At 40.8% G+C, this 19,720-nt stretch overlaps 1 protein-coding gene across 1 annotated transcript in view; it reads left to right on the top strand.

Annotated features, from left to right (window-relative positions):
• The window catches only part of MMP24 (matrix metallopeptidase 24), a 481,913-nt gene extending 466,726 nt beyond the window's left edge, over positions 1-15,187 (top strand). Inside the window, exon 9 of the mRNA XM_078652199.1 lies at positions 10,850-15,187. Within this exon, the coding sequence (XP_078508325.1) occupies positions 10,850-11,187 (338 nt within the window). The 3' untranslated portion in view covers positions 11,188-15,187. The remainder of the gene's footprint in view (positions 1-10,849) is intronic.
• The last annotated feature ends 4,533 nt before the right edge of the window (positions 15,188-19,720 follow it).

Raw genomic sequence — 19,720 nt, 5'->3', positions numbered from 1 at the left:
GGTGTAGGCCCGAACGCTGTGTTAATTATTCCCAGAATTTGCTCTGCCGGCCAGTGGATGTAGGCAGTTGAGCTGTGTTAAGAGTTGTTTTGCCGCTCAATAAAAACAATTGATTCTAAAAAAAACACCTGACTCCCACTTGCCGGTTCACTGACCAGAATCACCCACCATGTCCAGCACCTTTTGACCAGGCTCTTTCTTGGTTTCCTGTTGAAGAGTTCCAGCTGCTGTTGAAATAGCTGCGGGAAGAATTCAGTAATTGCCTGCTGCTGTCGAACTTGAAGATCGCTTTCTGCACCGGCTCTCTTTGGTTACAACTTCTTGTATACATCATCAACGCTGCTTCTGAGCCCTTTCTATTTTTCAGGGCTGGTTTATTTCCGCAAATAAACACCTCCTCTCCCGGACTTTGGGAGTGAGGGGTAAGAAGAAAGCACAGTTGCAGGTGCTGCAGGTGCTGTCTCTGCAACCCGATCTCGCATCACCCAAGACGGTTTTGGTGGAACTCAGAGCCGCGAGCCACCCGGGTCTTACAGCGCATCCGTACAGCAACGCTGCTACTGCCGACAACACCGCCTGCATTCCGCCGTGAACCTTAGCTGCCGTCCTCAGCCAGGACCTCTAGTACGTCTCTCCTCTGTGCTCAAACATCACCTATACCCCGTCTGCCTAATAAAATTATGTTGGGCTGATGTTGTAGCATGGAGCTCCAAGCAGGGCAGGAGCGGCTGCCACAACCCCTCACACAAACGCCATCTTGCATCTCCTGAGAATATTGGATTTCAAATTGTTTTTAGACTAATGGCATCAGCATTATGTGTTAGGTGGTGAGGTCAACTCTTACATATAATGCAGTTATTTCGAGCAGAATAGGGAAGGCTGGAAATAGATTTCTATGAAGCCTACTTTATCTAGGCTCTGGAACCACTTTGGCCGCCCTCAGCCTGGACCTATGTATGAAGTTGATCAATAACTTACTAGCACTCAAACCAATCTTGTATTGGGCACACATTTGGACAAATACAAGACTTGTGTGCAATCTGGAAGAATAATAGCTCAAACAAGTTGCCGTAGTTGAGCAACATAGAAAGCACTCTACCGGCCATAGGCTGTGCAAAATTTAAAATTGATCCTCCGGAAATGACCCCCGCAAGTGTGCATTATACTGAAGATAAATATTGGTACTGTATGAAAGCAAGGCAGAGAGAACTCCTGACACGAGTTCTGGATTTTAAATCTTCCCCTCATTTTGAACAGTACATGGACCAGATATTCTCAGAACTGAAAAGGTTGCTGTACATAAGCTTTAGGGTGGGCACACTGCCAGTTAAGACCTTTCCCAAAACGGATCTAATAACCTTCTGTAGTTGTAAATAAGGAGGTGACAAATTTATATTGTACTTTATGCTTCTCTGCACTATGTACCTGAAAACAAGTATGCTATACTTACAACCTCTTTTTATTAGATGTAATATAAGACACTATAAAGCCAATCTGTCCTTATGTCTCTGAGCTATCTCTGATACTTTTTTCAACCCAGTTGCTTCTTATATCTATGCTGACAGGACAGCTACTAGATCTTACTTCCTTGATGTATACCCTCCTATATGAATCGAGGGGTTGTAATTCTGGCAGGGGGAGTTACCCCCTGCTATCACCAGGGAGCCTCCTAGGCCTAGGAAAGGTACCTGATAATGCTGACCTGGAAATATAAACGTAAAGGAGTATGGGTAACCCAATAAACCGTTGTAGGCTTGGGCAGTGTATAATGTAAGGTAAGGGTTGTCTAAAAGGGATTTTGTTTCTAAACTGTTACAATTGATTTCTTAGCATCAGTCGCTGAGTTAGTTATGAACAATCTAACTCTAATGTATCCATAGGATAACAATGTTTAATCACAAAGAAACAGATGAAAAGGAAGCACACGGAAGATCCTATTTGCATGAAAATAAATTATATTTTATATATCAAAATTCAATCAAAGGGGATACATTAGGAAATTGATCAGAGGCAAAACGGTCATGAACAGATATGTAAAACAAATCGGCAAATCAGTTCACAACAGAGCATCAACTCCTGTAAATGAAAAAGAGTAACTAAAAACAATCCTGAAAGAAAGTTACTCTTATACAAATCAATTGATAGGGAGATGATGAAGAGGTCGATGTTTCGGTCTTTCTTGCAGTTGTCTATAAGACCATCATCAGGACAATTGTATATTGTAGAGCAAGCCCCTTAAAAGAAGATGATGGAGGTGGAATCATGAAATCAAAAAGCTTAAGGGTGACCATACACAGCCGCAGTGATCTGCAAACCGCGCTTTGTCCTGGGGTGCTGGAACGCTATCGGTGTGCTGCAGGAATACGTGAAATTGACACGAACTACTTTCGCCCAGAAGAGCTTTCCTTTATTTGTGCTGGATTGCTGACTTTGAATCAGTTTATGCTGTTTACAAGAAGCTTGCAGATCACTGCGGCTGTGTATGGTCACCCTTAAGCTTTTTGATTTCATGATTCCACCTCCATCATCTTCTTTTAAGGGGCTTGCTCTACAATACACAATTGTCCTGATGATGGAGAGAAAAGTAAATAGAAATCCTGTGTTAACGGCTTCCGTGGGGAATTTTGTGCCAAATAAAATGCCACATCCTCTGATCATAGCCTATTTTCAGTCATTCAGATCAGGATCTTTCAGGTTCTATGTAAGAGTGATTAGCATCAATGGGTGCCAATACACTAGGGCATATAACAGTATTTGCTCCATTTCAAGGTAACATTCTACTGTGAATATAGCTTGTTCAGTGCTTGAGGGAAGGGACGGAGAACTAGTTGCTTGAAAAGCTGCCACTACTTTGTCGTGAATGAGTCCTCAGCCAACTGTCTGAAAAAAGCAAATAAGCTCAAAATGAAGAATAGGATGTCTCCCTCCCATACAGATTTACAGTCACTATCATAATTACACACATAAGAATAGGATCATGAACAGTCTTCCATAAGTTTTAGCGTAGCCTAATATTCCTTATCAGTACTTACTTCTCCCTCACTGGACCCATTCAGAGTTTCATTCATATTTTACCCCTTCCAAAAACAGTTGTACCTTCTACTCGGAGTAACAAACCCCAAGACAACACACCCTTTGTGTGCTCTCTTATACTGATTTCCTTTTTTCTGAGACCTGGACAGTGAGTTATTTGGGGCTCCTTGTTCTAACTCGTGGTTCAAACTGGTTCTGTACAGTTGCATATGGAAGTTCAGGATGTGCAATGACAAACATTTTCAGCATTCGCCCGAAACACTGATATATCCATCCACTGTAGTTATGTCTGTAAGGCCTCCAGCTGAGGGCTTGTCATTTTCTCCATCTCTTACTCTCATGATTACCAATGTATACTCAATATTGGACTAAGAGGGAGCCCATTCTAAAGACGAGCCAGCCAGGTATGTAGTTGAGCTTTGCCCAAAGCCAATGACTTTTATTTCTGTACACCTGCATATTTTCAGTGTCCTCTTTCATGGCATTGCTTAGTGTAAGTAGAATTGCTTGCTTGGATGACGACGAAGTTCCACAGAAACCTCATCATTAAATAAAGGCCATCAGTAAGTTGCATTGCTTCCTGACTGCAGGCAAGCAGAGCCCCTCACTCTTCTAGTGATCCACACAGTAACACCAAAGAATCACATAGGACCCTTGTCGAGCAACAGGGTATAACAAATTTTAATGGGTTGGCTGTTAGTAGTTTCTCTATCCTAAACATAGGGAAAATTACATTTTTGCAAATTTGTTACTCAAGACAGGTTCCTGCAAGACATCCTTGTATAGAATGTCCTATGCAAAACATTGCGTAATCAAGAGAGAGAGAGAGGACCAGTTAGCTAGTCCTTATCCCCGGGGTTATATATGATTTAATCAAAAGAATTATGTTAATTACAGTAAGTAAAAAGACTCAAGTATGTTTCGTCATGGGGTGGGGAACACCTGGTGAGTGTGTTCATAAAGCCCTCACCCACCAACCTAGTTGGTGGCATGCTTCATCATCGGGCCCACCCAGTGACACCTAGCGTGTCCCGGGTGTGCTTCGACGCCTGATTACAGCGGAGCAGGTATGTTGCTGAGTGTGCAGTGAAGGGTGTTATGAAAGTGATGTTAAAACGGCTTGGCGAGGGTCCCAGTACCCGAGGGTGAATTAGACTTTAATACCTGGGCCTCCGTCAGCGGTTAAAAAATAAGGCTGGAGGATGTTAGAGGCGAGTTACGACCTCCCACATCCGATGGGTCAACATGTTTCAGCCAGTGCCTTATGTATATGCTGGCTTTCTTCAGGACCTATGTTAAAAAAGTGGGTGTAATTAAACTAGTGGGTGTGTGATTCAGACTATGTGTCTACACGCCCTAAAGTGTTTATCTATGTGTGAGAGGGGGATTCCCTTCTCAAGAACACCTGTACATATAACATATATGGACAAAGACAAAACATACAGGGAAAGAAAGAGTCACTCGGATGTATGGCATTGAACACATCTGATGGCCGTCACTAAAGCGGTTGCAGTGTAGGCTATAGGCGGCTAAGGTGTAATGGTATTGGTGGTACCATTAAGTGAGAATCGCACATATAGTTCGGGAGTGGGGTGGCTAAAACACGGGAGTCACATACACGGTGCATATGTGTAGAGCGGCGCAAGAGCTCGTTCTTACGCTAGTTTTAGCAGGGTCGGGCCTCAAGGTTGAGAGGTGGCAGGGGCTTGACCCTAAGGAGAATAAGCGTTTGACCACACCGATTAGAGAGACCTGTAGGGGAGAAAAATGGCGCTTACCAGGAGTAGTGGTGGTTGTTTCTCATACTCACAGCTTTTCTGGGCAGAGCCTGCTCTGGACCTGTAGTGCCTCCTTCGCATACCGGTAAGGAAAGGCCGTTTTCGCCGGGTGTTAAATACTGTGGTTGATTGGATAACCATGTGCACCTGCAAGTTAGAGGTAAGGGTAGAAAGACTCGGATAACCGAGTCATGGTGCCTGAAGGGAGCCCTGGCGCGATATGCGCGCATGCGCAGTAGCAGTGGGTGTGAATGCGCATGCGCGAGTAGATAGTGTTTCAACCGCGCCTGCGCAACCGGGTCTGTCCGCTGGGCTCAGTGATTCGTGCGCAGAGCGGTAGTGTTCCAATCGCGTGCGCATGTTTCAATGTGGTGAGGGTTACAGTGACCAAATGAATGGGGTAATGATCAAGTTGTGCGCATTTGCGCTATGGGGCCAAATGGGTGCGACTGTGGTGTGCTGCTTGGCAATGACCCACGTTATAAGGGGGCAATCTTCAATATTGTCAGAACTGGGGGTTCTACCTTGGAGGAGGTATGTGCCCTGGGGACAGGTGGCAGGTTCAGTCGAAAATGACACATCGAGATGGGTCATTGATATGTCAGGGAGTTCCATGGGATGGCATCATTGAGGCCCTGGGTTGCTGTGGAAAGGCGGTATATCCATCGCTGTTCTATGTTCAGCAGTTTTTTGTCATTGTCCACTGTGCTTTCTGGAACCTGTTCAATGACCGTCCAGGTTAGGTCGTTGGGTGTGTGACAATGGGTAATGAAGTGGTTGGTCAGTCTGCTGATGTTTTTTTTGCATCTTATAGTGCTTCGATGTTCCGTTATCCTTGCCTTGATTTTCCGTGTCGTCATTCCGACATATCGGAGGCCACATGTGCATGTGATCAGGTATATCAAGTTGCGGGAGTTGCAATTCGTGTGACTACGTTGAGTCCAGACCTTGTTTGGCTCCAAATCCAAAGTTTTGGTGTGTGTGGTGAGGTGACACACTCTGCAGTCATTGCAGGGGTAGTGTCCAGCGACCTTGGGGAGGCCCCATGCGTTCAGGATGGTATTGGTAGGAGGTTTAGGTGGTTGTCTGGGGCGGGTGCTAACCAGGCGGTCTTTCAAGTTATTGCATCGTTTGTATGCAAATCTCGGGGTGTCCCATTTCCTCTGTCCAGAGTTGATTATTTTCCAATGTTTTCTGATGATTTTTGTCACTTCATTGGACGCTGTGTTGTAGGTGGTAACACAGGTGAGGGGTAGGTTGTCCTGGTCTTTGATGACAGTCTCAAGTAGGGCTTCACGGTTCTGATTTCTCGCCCTCTTCTGTGTTTTTCTGATGATGGCCTTGGGGTAGCCACGTTGTTCCAACTTGGTGGCCAAATCCGTGGATTGCTTCTTGTAATCCGAAATGTAGGTGCAATTTCTACGTATACGTAAAAATTGTCCGTAGGGTAGGTTCTCCCGAAGTGGGCGGGGGTGAAAGCTTGTAAAGTAAAGCAGTGAATTCCTCGCAGTTGGTTTATAGTAGGTTGTCGTGACCAGGGTCCCATCCTTGACTGTGATGTCCAGATCTAGGAAGGGGAGTTGACTGTTGCTGCCCGTGCTGGTAAATTTAAGGTAAGGGTCCCTATTGTTAAGCCAGGTCATGAATCTGTCCAGGTCAGTTTGGGATCCCTGCCAGACCACCAAAATGTCATCTATATACCTGCGCCAGCTCAGGATATGATGGATGTAAGGGTTGGTATCTGTTGTTATGTGGGACTCTTCAAAATGGTGGACGTACAACCCCGCTATGCTGGGGGCGAAGACGCTGCCCATAGACGTCCCATTTGTTTGTAGGTAAAGGGTGCCGTCATATTCAAAATAGTTTTCCTTGAGAGCTAGGGTTGCACAGGCCATCACAAAGTCCCTAGGGGTATGGTAATGCCAGGGGGCTGCCATGAGAATGTCATGGAGTACAGTGAGAGTGGCATCCTGTGGGAGGCTCGTATACAGACTCTCCACGTCCAAGCCTACCAATAGTTGCGTGTTTGGGTCGAACTCTTTATTGTTTATGACCTGTAAGAGATGCTTGGTGTCTTTGATATACGTGGGTGTTTTTTGCACTAGAGGGTTCAAGAAGAAGTCACAGTACCGTGACAATGGTTCCAATAAAGAGTTTATGCCTGACACGATGGGTCTGCCAGGGGGGGGGTTAATGCCCTTATGTACTTTCGGTACTGTATAGAAGTATGGAGTCCTGGTATGTTGGAGACATAGGTAGTCTGCTTCCTGTTTGGAAATGTGTTCAGCGTCTGCTGCCCTTTTGACTAGTGCGTGAATCGTGGTCCGTAATTCCTCTGTTGGGTCATGTTCCAATCTTCGGTAATTTCTGTTGTCACTGAGTAATCTGCGGCACTCCGTGTCGTAGTCTTGCTTGTCTTGTAAGACGATGCCTCCGCCTTTGTCCGCCGGCTTGATGACAATCATGGGGTTGTCTTGTAGGCGTTGTATGGTCTTCCTGTCCTCCCAGGATAGATTGTTGAAGTGGTTAGTTGGATCGAGTCTCTCTACGTCATTGTACACAGCCTGTTCAAAAGTCGTGATTTCAGATGGGATGGTGGAGGGAGGTGGTACAAACATGGATTTGGGTCGGAGGCCAGTGACATTGGGGTTATCATTAACTGGCTCCGTTTCGGGGGTTGGTTTTTCAAAGAAGGATTTTAGTTTGAGTTTCCTATAGAATTGGGCCAATTCCACGTGTAACTTGAATTTGTCAAGTTTTGTGGTGGGGACAAACGACAAGCCTTTTTCAAGTACCGACTGTTCTTTGTCGGTTAGGGGTGTGCTGGATAGGTTAAATACCAATGAGGGTAGGTCATTGCGCCTCATTGTTTGCTGGTTCCCGGTGTTGCCTCTTTCGTCTTCTGGCGTGTGTTCGAGCTGACAGGGTTCTCCTCCCCGCCCCAGTGGACTTGTGGTTGTTGTGGGTTTGGTCTTCTTCTGCCCCTTGCTCTTCTGCCCTGTCCTAAAAAAGGAATGTGAGGCCCTTGGTTGCCTGCGAATAGTGGCATGGGCCCAGGAGGGTACATGGGCGGGAAGCCATAATAGGGATTTTGTATGGGGCCGAAGTTTGGTGGGAAACCGTGAAAGTGTCCTTGTTGTCCTCCTTGCCAAGTGTTTGGCCAGCGTTGTCCTCGTCTCCCTCCCCCTACCCGTTTTTGTGAGCCAGTACTGGAATCACTGGAGACAGAGCTGTCATCCCCTGAGGTGTTGGACATACTGGTGTTCTTGGTCTGAGGGGTGTAATCATCTTCTGAGTACGGGTATACTTTGGCATAACTGAAATTTTTTAGGTCTTTGTCGAATTTTTTTATTTTGGCCTGGGTTAAGTATTCTTTGTATTCGTTTATGTCTTTGTTCTGATCGTCCAATTTCTTTTTGTAAGAGGTTATGGTGGCCTTGAAGTGGCTTTCTGTAGCTTGGATTTCGATCAGAAACGCCTCTGATAGTCGCTTGGCTGTTTTTATGATGAGGATCATCCAGTCCCTAGGAGCCGTGTTAGTTTAATTACACCCACTTTTTTTAACATAGGTCCTGAAGAAAGCCAGCATATACATAAGGTACTGGCTGAAACATGTTGACCCATCGGATGTGGGAGGTCGTAACTCGCCTCTAACATCCTCCAACCTTATTTTTTAACCGCTGACGGAGGCCCAGGTATTAAAGTCTAATTCACCCTCGGGTACTGAGACCCCCGCCAAGCCGTTTTAACATCACTTTCATAACACCCTTCACTGCACACTCAGCAACATACCTGCTCCGCTGTAATCAGGCGTCGAAGCACACCCGGGACACGCTAGGTGTCACTGGGTGGGCCCGATGATGAAGCATGCCACCAACTAGGTTGGTGGGTGAGGGCTTTATGAACACACTCACCAGGTGTTCCCCTCCCCATGACGAAACATACTTGAGTCTTTTTACTTACTGTAATTAACATAATTCATGAGCTAGTCTACTTTTGATTAAATCCTATGCAAAACATTGTCCGCAGATTTGGAAGAATCTCTTCGTGAATCAAGTGTTCAACATTCAGTACAAAATACTGGAATATGAACCTGTATTCATGAGCGGGTATTCTTCAATGCAATTGCAGGCAGCAGCAGCAATCCTCAGGGAATGAAAATATCTACTGTTCTCTCACCCTCTTGCTAAGGAGAACAAAATCTGGAGGAATCATGCTGAACCACACTAACAGGTAGTAGGTCTTGACATTTGATGGAAAAACACAAATCGAGTCACCCAAATGCAACATTTTTTAGAAGATGAGGTGGATCACCTCTTTTTAGGTGCTTTGGGAAAATATAAATTTGTGCTGGAATGCAATGAAGACACTAATCATAAATTCCTGATGGCTAAATGTGTTTTTGATACCCTGGTGAGGGCCATTTTCTCTGGAGTCTCCATGAACCACACGGTCGAGTGCACTTCCTCTCTCTAGCAAATCTATTTTCTAAAACATCTTCCATGATGAGAACATTATTTTCTCTATGTATATGGATCGTGTTATACAGCAGTGCAAGATAGAGGTGGTCAGAGGAAGATCACTGAGGTCATCAGCGGCATAATTTAGTCAAAAGGTATCAGTGTAGAGAAAGTTGTATCATACTCCATTTATCATGTTAACTACACAGGGTGGATTACTTAAACAGTCTTGACTGAAAACTCAAGTCTGTAACATGTTAATTAAGAGCTCTAGGCAACTTAGGAAAGAACCAGCTCATAAATTTAACTAAAAGCTTAAATGTAGTCTGATCTCTGAAACCACTGGGGATACATGCCATCCTCAGTGGCTCCAAAAAGAAACAATTGGTTACCAATTGCATGTGCAACTGATGTATAATAATGACTGCAACTGTAATTTCAAGGGGGCTGATTTAATTGATCTTGGAAGATTAAGTAGATGAGTGGGCATGCTGTGATTTAAGTTTGTGACACTCAAGTAATATACAAATCTCTGCTATGGATGCCTTACTCCACAGACCTATCTTCCCCTATAGAGAACTTTTTGTCTGCCCAGATTTTAAAGGCTTTCAGAGCAAGGCAGTGCTTTCAGCCCAGGTTACCTTTAGGCCCTCTTCTTACAGAAAAAGTGTTTTGCTGAAAGAATCAAACTTACCCAGCTTCTTTTTCAGAAGTGAACAAATAGTTATGCAATGAAAGCAGCTTGTATTTATTCAGAGTTTCCAGTTGAATATTCCTGTCGGTGAAGACATTTGTTTGGTCCAAGGTCTTATTCCTCTTTTGCTGGTGTGATACTCTAACATTGTTGTCTGACAGACATTATAATTGAATGTCAATTGTCATCGTGTGTATTTTTTTCCAGCATTTCATCACTTAAGTTAGCATGCGCGACCAAAATCTACTGCAAAACAAACAACTTTATTACTCAATGCTACCAGCTTCACATCAGTACTCAAGACTCACAGCATGGCAGACCTTAGGTGGCATTGGTGATTTATGGGCATATATCTTTTAACACAACTTCTACAGTAGCAACATAGATACACAACAAGATTATTTGGATCTGTCCACTAGAAGCATAGCTCAATCTGTTCAAAAACTTGTTTACATGAATGTTGTATGTCTGATATTGATTTTTACCTTTGCTTTCTTGTATGAGAATCTGTTCTTATTGTTTTGAACTATGAGAGATGGAAGAAGAAGAATATAAAGTTACGTTTATAGACACTCTTATTTTGATGTTCTTTCCTATTATCTATAGCCAGTCAAGTCATGGGGGGAGCAGCATACCCTCTGGAGGGGTGGTGGCCAAATGGTACAAAGCTATACTTGTGGTATACTGACTGTTCAATGCTTTGGTTTTTAACAGGTGAAGAAGAAGTTTGTATTTGTACCACAAGGTAGTACATGTCCCCATTCAGTTATAATTGACTGTGTTTAACAATAGGAGTAGAGGCTGCACATTACAATTGTCCTCATCTATTTATATATGTGAGATACATTATAATGCCTCTAACACAATGTTTCTTTTGCCCTCAGCTTACACTTACTTCTACAAGGGAAAGGAATATTGGAAGTTTGATAACCAAAAGCTAAGTGTGGAGCCAGGTTATCCACGGTCAATCCTCAAAGATAGGATGGGTTGCAACCAGAAGGATGTTGATAAAAGTAAAGACCGACATATACCCCATGATGACGTTGATATAATGGTCACGATAAACGATGTGCCTAGCACTGTAAACGCCATTGCAGTGGTGATTCCTTGTATCTTGTCCCTGTGCATCCTCGTCTTGGTATACACAATCTTCCAATTTAAAAACAAAGGAGTCCAGCAAAATGTCACTTACTATAAACGACCAGTACAAGAATGGGTATGACAAGATCAGACATGCATCTTGGTTTTTAGTTCCTGCCAGTGCTGCAAGGGGGCTTGAATTGTAAGTTGAATCCTGGAAATCAAATCTTTTAAAGGGACTTAAATGACTTGAGGAATTTCTTGATGCTTTTGGTACTGACAGGTACATTGGAATACAGAGATGGCCTTACACAGTGGATCCACTTCTAATATTACCATCACCTACCTGTACCCATTCAGTGTGCCATTCTCCATAAACTCACCTTGTGGGTTTACAACTTTCTTTCAAGTTTTATGTTTCTCTAAACAAACAACACATTCTCTGGGACCTGGCTGCTAGAAACCAGCAATCTTCGGTGTGGGCACCAAAGGAGGGGCCTAGTATTTTACAGTGCTTATCAAAGGTTTTTCAAAAATAGCCACTCCGTGTATAAAATGATACACACTGTGCTGTGCTAGACAGCTCATAAAACAAGTCTTACGGAAACAACAAATGTACACCTTTGTTCTCCAAATGGATCATCACCATTGTAAAAACTTAAGAAATAAGACATTTGCTGGTGACATTTCCCAACAGCCCGCTAGTCAGAAATGTTATAATATACGATAGAAATTGTTAATAAATGGTTGCTAGATGTTGGAGTTTTTGACTTGTCCCCATGAAGAAATAATTTAGAAGTGGACAAAAGTATTTCTGAATCGTTTGCTGTCGCTCAAACAGAGAGCTATGCAAAGAAGAATGAATATATCAACTAGCTGAATCCATGTTTCTCATCTACCACTCCTGTATTGCAATTGCATTCTGTATGGCAAAATATTTGGGGAGAATACTAATTAAGTGTATGCGGCCCAATTGATTTATTTTTACATTCTATGTGGTATTAACATTACACCATTATAATATAGTAGTTTTTGCCATTTTCTGTCTCTCTGAACAAAGCCATGTCTGGTCTATGGAGATGTAAAGGATCAAAGCGTGTTAGAAATCTAACAAAATGATAAACTAACCTTTTTTTCCCAACAGCGGCGTTTTAGATGGGTAAAATGGTATATCAGAAATGTTATGCCAATGAATATTGAACATTCAAAACTAGTTTTAAAGATAAGGGCCATTTGACTTGAGAGATTCTTTTGTGTGATGCAGACTTGACTTAGGAATGTGGAATCTGCATTTCAAATCTAAAACAAATGGTTTTTGCTTACAATTTTTAGGCAGAGATCACAATTGGGCAGGTGGGTGAATACTCATGGCATCCATCTTTTAGCCATGTGGCTCAGCATTGACTTAGCATGTCCAAGGTTACTCTTTGGGTAAAAACCCTAGATATGAGTTGTGCACTGTTGATAAGATGCTGAACAAGGTAAACAAGTGGAAGAACAATGGGCATAATAAACAGGACCTCCAACATGTATCTCATTTTAAGATGAAAACATTTGAGTGAATAAGGTAAATAAAGTTTTTTTTTATTTTATGACTGGAGAAATGATATAGAGACAGAGACATTTGTAAAGGTCTTTATTAAGGTACGACAACTGCATTCACTAAAGTGCAGTATAAAGATCTGCTGCCGCAGTATTTTTGAGGGAAAATGCCAAATACATCTTTTTTTTAATAGGTTGGTATTTTCTTCTATATAACTTCTTGATATGTTGTCTGTACCATGGATAAACGTGTTCTAAGTACATCGATCTATAAATGTATTGAACTCTTAAATGGGTCAAAAATAAATAATCTATTAATAGGAATGTTAGGAGTCAGAGAAACAAAGCCTCCTTATTTTGCAAGGACTGCATTATTCTTTGCAGTGCCGTGTGATTTCTTAATATAAATGAGAAGGTAAAATGTCTTCAAAGTAGATAGATTCTATATTTTATTTTCAGTATTAAATCATACTGGGAAGCATGTACCCTTATACAAATACTGGAGTAGTGGAGAGAGATCCATGTTTTAAAAGTCACTGCAATTACCTGGATTACAACATTTCAGTGTTTGCCACATTCTGGATTTAATGATTCTCCATTAGCATATTTTTTAATCGTTTTTTTTATAATGATAATACTGATCTCGAAATCCATCAAGTTTTATGACTGTTCAACGGTTCTGACTATTGCTTTGGAAAAAAAGTCATTTTTTTCTCCATTTTTAATGGGTTTGTTGAATTTAATAGATTCCTTGAACTATTTATGAATTAATTCGGCATCAAGCATTTCACTTGCACCAAGAGCCCACATACTAAGCTATTGGCCTCAAGCAGACAGAAACCTGCTTAGGCTGCAGTGTGTGGACATTCTCAGCATCAGAACTGGGATTTTGACATCAAACATATCCTGGTGACCTACAATTGTTTTGACTTATATGTTTAGATAGAAAATTGAATTGCAAGGAGGCAAGGTGTATAGCATCTTCTGTAAGTTTTTTAAAACCTTACATCATGCTGAAATGTATACTGCCTCGTATTTAGCAAAGAATTTACTAATTATAAATATATACGGAACTGCCTGTTCTGTAGACATTTTCCTTGTTCTTGATTGTTATGTTCATTTGCGGAAAATATACATATATATTGTATGTTTTCACAAATCATTACGATGTGGGTTTTCTTAAAAAGGCAAAATAATTGTCTTTCATGTTAGGGAATGCATTTGAAATCCGAATGAAGCATTCAGATGAGGCTACCCTAGTAGACAGAAGATTTTAATGGCTGAATATAATGCGTCATTTGTGAGAAAGAGCATCTTTCTAGTCAGTACCCTGGCATAGACATTTTTAGTCTTCTGCACAAAAACGCATATTGTTTTTAGATGGCCAGTGATGCCTGAACTTTAATATGGGTCTTCTTGTACGTAAAATGTCTTTATAGACAAAAAGCTTGCAGACAGCTTTCTCTAGCAATTGAACGTTTTAAAAGTGAAATTTTCTGACATTTGAAAGTTTGTTATCTTCTCATGCTACTTTGTGGGTGACTTGGCGTGTAACCTGCAAATAGTTTTACACGGAATACACATTGGATGTGATTTACAACATTTACATTTTTCCTTTGATGAATTATGTGCAGCCTGTAGAACAGGTGAACTGAAAGCATCAATTTCAATTATCTGATTTTCTGGAAAAACTGTACCAGTTTAAATTCAAAACAGAAGTGTGTGTTGGTTGGTAGAATGTCCAGCTAAACAAAGTTAAGCACAAGAATGGAGAAACTTGCATTTTGCATTTATGAATTTTTTGAATATACAGGTACAATATTAGGTTGTTAATAAGCCGAAAACAATGTTTATCATGTAGAACATGATATACCTTTTCTTGAAATGTTAACTGATCACAAAGCATTTGAATCTATTTGTGTATGCCTTTATTTATAGTTATTTTTATTTATGTATTTATTTTTTACTTTGAAGTTAAGTTGAGATCTGAGAGACAATCTCAGGCTTTTTTTGCACACAATGAACCATGTATTGCATGCATAGATTGATAAAATGTTGTTCATGTCTGCAGGATTTGATTCTTTCATTATAATGACTCATTGGAAGTTCCACACATCATCACAAGTCTTACCAATGCACAGTGTTAATGTACAGAGCTTCTTACTGAGTCCCCAAAATTAAACAGCCCCTTCCATGTTGCCTAGTTCACCTGAAGGTGTTGACTACACAGATGAAAACTACTGCAGTTCATGTCTAAGAACAACATGAATGGATTCACGTGACTGGACGTTTCTGTTATACAACATGTACTATAATGTGGACTACTTTTTAACTTTTTTAGTTGATCTTTTTATATTTAAACACATATCTGCCTTTCTGGAAAAAGTACCTCAGTTTGTGTTATACCAATTATCCTTTGACTTCACGTGTACTTTATTTTATAAAAACGCATTGTCACCGTTTTAGACACTATAGTGTATTCTGAAGGGAGAGATATGGTTTTTATACTGTCTGCACCTTGTACTCAGTATTCCTATCTCACTGTGTTGTATTCCAAAATAAGTTTGTCAATAAAATGAAAAAACAGCCATAACACTTTACTTGGTTTCAAGAACTCAATTGTAAGAGTGTGTCACTTTTCTCTGGAATGTTTAGATGATGGGACAATTATTATTTGAATCAGCTGTTGCATCCACTCAAAATTGGGAGGGAGGTTTGGGAATGCTGTGTAGTAGGTCGGTATATTTTGGTACATGCAACTAATTTACGTGCTGAAGTTAGGAAATCACTGCTGGTATTCATGTATGACTGAGACAGAGGATCTTTAATCTGATCCTGTCTTTGAACGGGAGACACAGGATGCTGCTTAGAAAAGGGAAGGTGTTGTTTCTTTTTTCATGCCATCGACCAACTCAGAAGCCATATTGTGGATCTTATAGTAGCCTGTAAGGCCAAGGCAGATGGTGCAATAAATGCACAAGTGGCGTGGAAGTTAAATGTCATATGTGGGCTGGAGTGTATATTTACACAATCACATATATGACAAAAATGTATGACTTTAGGGAGCTAAGTGGTGCACTGGCTGGACTGCAGTTTAAAAGCACTGCACATGAAAAGGAACAGTGCCTGTGCTTATTTTTCTGTACTAGCTAAATCACCTGAAAAGTTCCTCTTGTATCCCACAGTGGGGGACATAATATATAAACATATTGTATAATGCAATTTGGGAATAGTATACCCTTAAAGTGAGCAATTACCCAAAAAACTGTTTTCACTGTACATGTAAAGTTGCATTTTCCATCAACACGCCTAGTTATGAACAAAATCACTGTTTCATACCTACACTTAGGAAGCATCTAACACAATGATTAATATTTATTTTTTATTTAGGGTAAAAACATGCTAATCAATGGTTATCAAAAGTTGATTTGTCACTATTTTAATGGAAAAGTAACTTTAAGGAATTGTACTTTATGCTGCATTTGAATAAAATGGGTTACAACTGGTTTACATCACATCTATTCTCCAGAAACCCAATATATATAATTGGTTGGCTTTCTAACAACCCTTTTGCCGGAAGACAGTGACTTCCTCTGCAACATAAAATTGGGGCTTTTTCCAGCATGGGACCACTGAGTATGGGTTCACAATCTGTGAAAGTTATAGGAAGAGCTGACATAAAAATGGCAGATGTGGAGCTTGCCCTTTGACTTGGAAAAACTAAATGGAATTTTCAGGAACTGCAATCAATTTAATAAAATCTTATTCAGTTAATTAACCATCAATGATAAAAATCAGGGAAAGGAAAGCAACCAATTGTTATTTAGAATAAAAGAAAAAATCATGAAATAACATTAATAGATTTAAAACATAATAAATACTAGAGTTAAAAAAGCCAATTTAAGTAATAGTTAGTTGTCTCCTTGCCCTTAGGAATTGTTTTAAATATGATTCATAACAGAATATCTAAACACACCGTGTAACTGCTGTAAAAATAAGGCAGGTTTGGAATTTCCAAAACCGACTTTCTTCAACAGTGGGTGCAAACAGCGTAATCTAGCCTCTTAAAATAAAATTGACAAAATATTATGTAATGTTAAGTGCCCTAATCAATCACGTGGACAGGATGTGGGAGCTCTTGACCATTCACCCATTTTCAGGACAGCAACCTGAAAATGTATTAAATTTGAATGAAAGTGATTAAACATATGCCGGTCTTCAGAATTTGTGACCGTGGACCAATAAAACTCAATACCCTCACATAATAAAAACAAAGATTAGGGGTATTAGTGGTTTGGTTTGCTTCCATTTGGTATCGCTTCTCCATAAATACAATCAAACATAGGGAACTAATTTCCTTCTAGGAAACTGTACCAATACATTTTGTATTGCTAATAATCTCAGGTTTCCCCCATAAAGCCTATGTAAGCTAACCAGGGAATATGCTGAGCATGGCCAAAAGAAAGGCAGTCCCATAGCAGCAGTCGAATAAACTAAGTTTCAGCTTCAAACCCAACAGCATGCCACAACAAAAGGGGATGTGATTTAATAAAGTCTACGAGAGAGTTAAGGCCCAATTTCCTAAGTGCTAAGAAATTTGAGCAGCTAGAAAGGACTGCCAGTGCTCCTTTATAAAGTGATTTTCAACCTTTTGTAAACTCCCACAATCAGCATACCCCAAACACCCACTCTGTAACTCACACACAGATACACGTTTATAGTTGTACCTTGCCTTATGTCTAGCCTAAGAGTCTCTAAGTGTTCTGGCTAGTGCCACTTTTAAGTTTCTATTCTCTAACAAGCAGGAATAATCACACCAGTCTTAGGGAGTTTGTTGAAACAATTCAACACTGTTATCACATCCTTTATAGACCTGGTAATAGCATTAAAGTTTCTGGGTCCACTGTTAGGCATGTCATAAATTCAGAGAGATATAATTCAACAAGTGTTTTCAATAAAGATTCACTGTTTAAACCACACCAACACATTCGAGACTCATCATTTCTTGCAATGATTAGGTCAGTTGGATAGACAATGGGAGCAAGTTCCTGAGAATACAATGAGACAGTTAAGGGGTTGTGGTCTCTCATACGGTTAGAAGTTACTTTAAAAGCATATGCAATGGTGCATAAGTTGTCAGTCACAAAGATAAAAATCAATTGTGCTTGAGCACCCACCCCGCTAGAATATGTTGGTGGAAATAGAGCAATATCAGGCACCTAACAAACATAGTGAGCAAACATAAAATTACACTTCAGAAAATAATTATTTAGAGTTCTCCCATACTCATCATGGCTAAAATTCCCTGTGTTATCGATCAGCATACAGACCTGCTTTGCTGGCTGTTGACATAGACAGGTATTAAAATCTCCTGCCCTGATTATGCTATATGGGCAATCTTTTTTATAGAAAGAAATAATCATAATGATGGCTCTAAATTCTTTGTAACATTTGCACTGTTTGAATTAAATAGGTTGTTATAATTATTTAGTACTATCTTTTGGTGCCCCCAGATGAAAATACTGGTTATTCAGTTCTGACTACAGGTCTTTCTCTAGAAACATGGTTGAGACTTCAACAGCAAGACCTCCCTTGCATTTCCTTGCTTAGAGGGTAGTGCACAAGAGTGACATTTGAGCACCTATTCAAATAGATCGGTTCAAGGGCCAAGGTTTCCTGTAAACATATGACATTGAAGTTACTTGTATAGCTTTGGACTTAACCCTCTTTGGCGGTCACCCCAAACGTTTTGCCTACTTACCTCCAATTTGTGCGGAAATAGGTTTTTGTTGGCTGTAAGACTCTGAACATTTTACCACTGCTAACCAGTGCTAAAGTGTTTGTGCTCACTCCTGTAAACACGGTTTAATTGGCATACACCACATTTTATTGTAAGACCGAAGGGTCCTATTATGCTTCTCTAATCTTGCTTTATTTGAACAGCAGCAGTCAAAAACACATAAAGAACTACAACTCCCATGAGTCCCGGAGATAACCAGCCAGTCGTCGATTGAAACACAGTAGAGCAGTAACCAGTAGCAGTATAGTAGTACCTATAATACTCAGCTTGACTGCAAACAGTCCTCTTTTCTTGTTGCACGCAGAAAAGATAAGTATTATTCATTCCTTCAAAACCGTTTGAAATGTTACTTGGTTTTACTACACTATATGGAATTTCATAGTGAATACATACTTGTTTACTGTTTTCCATACTCCGTCGGACTTGTCCTCGAGTTCTCCGTTCCTTGCACTCCAGCGCGTCTCAGACCGTGGTTGCCATTTTGTTTTACAGTCCGAGACACGCATATCTCTTAAGCCTTCCTCCCTAGTGTTGGCCGTATTTGTGGTGCATATTTCTTAGAATACTTTCTGGTCGGTGTCTCTCTCCGACTCGAACTCTCACCCCTCCCAGAGGCGTAGTCGAAGTTCCCACCCCCTTGGCTTTTCACTCACTTCCCTCAGCTTTCCTCAGGGTTGTCACATCCATAATGAGGGGTTCAGCCTTGCTTAACCTCCTCCTTCATTTTAACCCCTTGGTAGCCTATTTTACATTGCTTTCTCCTCACATTATACCGGATATGGAGATTGACAGTTTTCTCTTGTTACGGGACAATAAAGATGAAGATAATTTTCTAGAAGATAATTTAAATGATTTAATTCAGGCTTTGGTGGAGCAGGTTGGTGCCGCCTGAATAAAGTGACAAGAAACATTGAGAATTCTGTGATTATTTTAATGTCTAAGGCGATTTTGGTCCACTCTTTTGGGTAAAGCAGGAAGCGCAAGGCAAAATGTTCTCCTAAGGCAACTAATGTCAAAGCCACAACAAAAGCTAATGTTGCTCTACTGACTAGTGATGTTTCCTCACAAACTGCAGAGGTGGTGGTTCCGTCCAGACCACCTTCCAATTTGGGGATTCATGTTATAACAACCCAAAGTCTAAACATTCTAATATTAATCATCTCCTATTGTAATTACTCATATACCCGACACAGATTATGAAATGGGTACTCTGGAATCAGATAATGATAAGGATGGTGTTGGAGACAAATACTAATTTCCTTCCCCTCCTCCTAAGAAATGCAAGTTCCCCTCTCCTTCTCATGATCCTTTCACACTCGAATTTGTGTTAGGC

This window comes from Lissotriton helveticus, chromosome 7 (genome assembly GCF_964261635.1).
Source record: "Lissotriton helveticus chromosome 7, aLisHel1.1, whole genome shotgun sequence".
Classification (NCBI taxonomy): Eukaryota; Metazoa; Chordata; class Amphibia; order Caudata; family Salamandridae; genus Lissotriton; species Lissotriton helveticus.
This window is presented reverse-complemented; position numbering and strand designations above follow the sequence as displayed.